The 4163-nt window shown below is 35.7% G+C and overlaps 1 protein-coding gene across 1 annotated transcript; it reads left to right on the top strand.

Annotated features, from left to right (window-relative positions):
* Positions 1-1058: 1058 nt before the first annotated feature.
* On the top strand, positions 1059-4163 carry LOC149142797 (stem-specific protein TSJT1-like). The gene is made up of 4 exons (XM_089448183.1): positions 1059-1410; positions 1495-1735; positions 3514-3634; positions 3749-4163. Exons 1-4 carry the CDS (start codon positions 1211-1213, stop codon positions 3934-3936), a joined length of 750 nt encoding a protein of 249 aa, XP_089304309.1. The 5' UTR covers positions 1059-1210; the 3' UTR covers positions 3937-4163.

The raw sequence follows: 4163 nt of genomic DNA, 5'->3' as shown, positions 1-4163 counted from the left end.
AAATAAAATAAATAATAATTAAAATAAAATTGAGGTAAAATAATTAATATAATCATTTTAGATTTATCTTAATTTTAAATCTATCAAATACCTTAAAAAAACAAATCTCGTGAGGTGCAAATTTCTTTTAAAGTAAAAATTATTTTCTCCCTTTAAACAATTAATAAATAAAATAATATTTAACCAATTTTAACATTTTAAAAATACATTATAAAAAAAATAATATACATTTAATGTAAACACATTCAATTTCACATAAAAACAACTAATTCATAATTCCCATAAACAATATATCATTCTTTATTATAAATACACATTTTTAATTTTGCTTATATATTTATCTCATTGCCATTTCCAAAAAATTATGTATTTTAGATGTGTAAATTTAAACTAAAAAAAATTCCAAGAAGTGTATTTTGTTTTATTTATATCATTACCATTTCCAAAAAAATTATATGTATTTTAGATGTGTAAATTTAAATTACAAAAATTGTAAAAAATGTATTTTGTTTTTCCCGGAAGATAAACTTATCACCTATTAAACTTATCACCATTCAACAAGAATTTGATACAAATTAGTATCCCAATAATAACTAAATTAATTTTCAAATAAATTAATTTTAATTACTATATTTTATAAATATTATCAACATTCTCGTTCAACCGTACATTAGGGATGCTTATATCTTTCGGAAAGGCCTATTTCCAACTCTATTGCATAGTAAATGCGGTCGCGGGGTGATGAGAAAGGAAAAAAAATAACGACCTGTTATATCGCTTTATATCAGCCTCATGTCAAGACGCATTTACTATGCAATAGGGTTGGAAATAAAGCTTTCCATATCTTTCCTCATTCGAACTTAGTGTCAAATGAAAATCAAATGTTGCTGACAAGATGGGACAAACATCCTATAAAGTCGTGCAAAAATTTCTTAAAATTCGTGCAAATATTAACCATTATCTATTGTCCGTCTCAACCTGACTCCACCAGATTGGGCAGTGCATACATATTCCCATGCTGTGGTGGCTTGGTTATCCAATTCCCTGCCCCATGAATTGGCGGATTATTACTACTATATAACACCCACCCATCCTTGCTCATAAACGCATTCATACATCCATCCGTTCAACTGAATCCCCGTCGTCTCCGTTAGAAACAAGCACAGTGCTGTTCTCTGTCTTATCTTCTCTGTATTTGTTTCTGACTAAAATGCTGACAGTATTGAAGAGATCTGTGGCAAAAGGCCCTGAGGAATTGACGAGTCCCCATGTTGAGGTTGACCAGAGGAAAAATGGCATCAATCTGGTTCAATCTTTCGTCTCTGCTAATTCTGGAGCCGTCTGCATTAACCTTGGCGGTGTCGGTGCCATGGCCTACACTCACGCGCGTCAGCCTCTCTTGACACCCAGGTATCTTTTCTCTTCTCACTTCCTTTCTTTAATCTCTTCTTTTGTAAATATCTTCTTATAGTTGGTGATTCTTGAATTTCGCAGATCTTTGGGAGTTGTAGATGAAATATTCTGCATATTCGAGGGCATCTTGGACAACGTAGCGATGTTGAGGCAACGATATGGTCTGAACAAAACTGCAAATGAAGTGGACATTGTCATAGAAACGTATCGGACTCTCAGAGATCGGGGCCCCTACCCTGCAGATCAGGTCGTCAGAGATCTCTCTGGAAAGTTTGCCTTCGTTCTTTACGACTCCACTGCCCAGGCTCTCTTCACCGCAGTGGTATGCTTGTCATTCTCATCCCTTCATTTCCTGTTTTTTAGTTTGAGATTTTCCATTGAAATATGGAACATAAACCCTTAATTTTTTCTTTGGCTGACCTGCTGCCATGCATATTTCCCCCAGTCCTTCATGCTACATGCCTTAGCCATGCCTAGATAATAACATAAATTTGAGGCTTCCCAATATTTTATCTCTGGAATTTTAGTACTCTTTTCGTCGAAATCATTTTTCCTGATCGTGCAATTGACGGGAGAAAATATAAGACCCTGCATCTTTTATTTAATCCATAGGTTTTACCATTTCACTAGGATAGACTGGTGGACCTGCTGGCCCTGCAAACTTCTCTTTTTTGGAGTAGCTTTACATTCGTAGGTGAGTTATGTATGATGAAATCTTTTCGAAAGGAAGGTTTAACAGATTCAAATTATACGCCTCGAGAAATATCTGTACATAAATTAATATTCAAATTAGCTTGTGGCCTAAGGGCAATGTGGAGACTTTGCCAGACTGCCAGTCAATTCGTGGTCTTTTGGCAAATTTGCCAATCACAGGTTTCAGGTTCTATCCACACTGGCATCAGTTTGGTAACAGCAACAATTGTTAATATAGCATTCGAATTTGCTTGTGACCTAATGGAAATGTGGAGATTTTGCCTGACTTCCAGCCAATTCGTGATCTTTTGGCGAATTTGCCGATCACAGATTTCAGGTTCCATCCTCACTGGTAACAGTAACATTTTGCGTATCCATTAACCTACATTTTTGGATATAATGACTAGAAGGCAGTGACTCTTCCAATGTCAATATACCCTGTAATGAAGTAGCAGTTGAAATAATAGATTTATATTTTAACTAAAGTAGAAGTAAATGCCTTCTCTTTTACTATATATATTACATCTTTTTCTGTTGTAAGACTGCCACTATTCTGGAAAAGTTACAAGATAGAACTGCCAAATTCATGACTTTCATTAGGGTCCCAAATGAAAGAAGCTGTCCAATCGTTACAAATTGCTGTCCATATAGCCTAGCCATATAACTACAAACAGTTGTCCCAAAAGCTAGAACTACATTGAGATTCTGTGACTGATCATAGTTGACACACAGAGCAGAGTTGACCATCCTAGAGAAACCCTGTAACATAAAGAATATATATTTGGCGGTTCTGCTTAAAGCCATTATTAAGATATCTAGGCTTGAATAAGCATGATTGTAAATACAAGAAGGTTCATCGAATTTCTTCTGTTGAACTTGATGCAGCAATATATTAGCATCGTTGATTCAAGTCAGCATACTGAGTTAACTCAGATCCCAATCGTTCAACCTGATTTTCTGCTTTACTGCATTCCTCAAAGCTCGAGGATCTGGTCTTAAGTGTGGGGAGACCATTCTAATATATGGTTACATGATATGGGAGTTTGCATTGTGAAAATACCTCTTTGCTAAAAACATTTAAAATTCTAATCCTTTGCAAATGTATTCAAGAAATGGTTTGTATTCCTCTGCAAATGTATTCAATAAATTTTCCCAGCTCTGGCCACATTTCTATTTTACCTAAAATATTTCAGCATTAATTATTTGCCGATGGATCTGTTTTCTTTTATTTCTCTGAGGAGGGAAGGGGAAGAAAGTTATTTAGAATCAGATGGCCAATTAACACCTTTTTCCTCCCATGGAAGTCTGTTCATACTTCAAATTTCCTGATTATTTATTTAAACAAAATCATATCTTGAAATTGTGGGCTTCTTAGCATTTTGATTCAGAAATTATTTTTATTGCCAGGATGCCGATGGTTCAGTGCCTCTCTTTTGGGGCACTGCCGCTGATGGTTGCCTTGTCTTATCTGATGATCCACGTGTCCTCAAAGAAGGATGTGGAAAATCTTTTGCCCCTTTTCCTCGAGGTAATATTAGACTGCTGATTTAATGCTCATCTATCCTCTGGCTGTTTCACACATTACGCATGGTAATCCATGTTTTGCTTCTTAATTACACTGGTGTTTCATTTGCCCCTGCAGGTTGTTTTTTCTCCACATCAGGTGGCTTGCAGAGTTTTGAACATCCTCTCAATAAGCTCATGCCGATGCCTCGTGTTGATAGTAAGGGGCAAATGTGTGGGGCCAACTTCAAAGTAGATGTGTGTGCCAAGAGGCAGACCAGCATGCCTAGAGTGGGTAGTGAGGCCAATTGGGCCAAGGAATTTTGATATGAAGAAGGCCAATTGCGCTAATGATTTCTGATAGAAACAATTTGATATTTAGAAATATCAATATTATTTCTATTTAACATGATTTCATTTCATAATCAAGACTGATGAAGCTGAAAAGTGAGTCAGTTTTCCAATGATTTCAGAAGCTCTTGGCTAGCTGTTACAATGTTGGTTATTGCAACCTTTCAACCTGTGATGTTTATGGTTGACTTGTTAGAATTACA

Source organism: Pinus tabuliformis, chromosome X (assembly GCF_031772625.1).
Source record: "Pinus tabuliformis cultivar Carrire ecotype Pingquan chromosome X, CPIR1, whole genome shotgun sequence".
Lineage (NCBI taxonomy): Eukaryota > Viridiplantae > Streptophyta > Pinopsida > Pinales > Pinaceae > Pinus > Pinus tabuliformis.
Note: the sequence above shows the minus strand (reverse complement) of the source record. Positions and strands in the feature narration are given on the sequence as shown.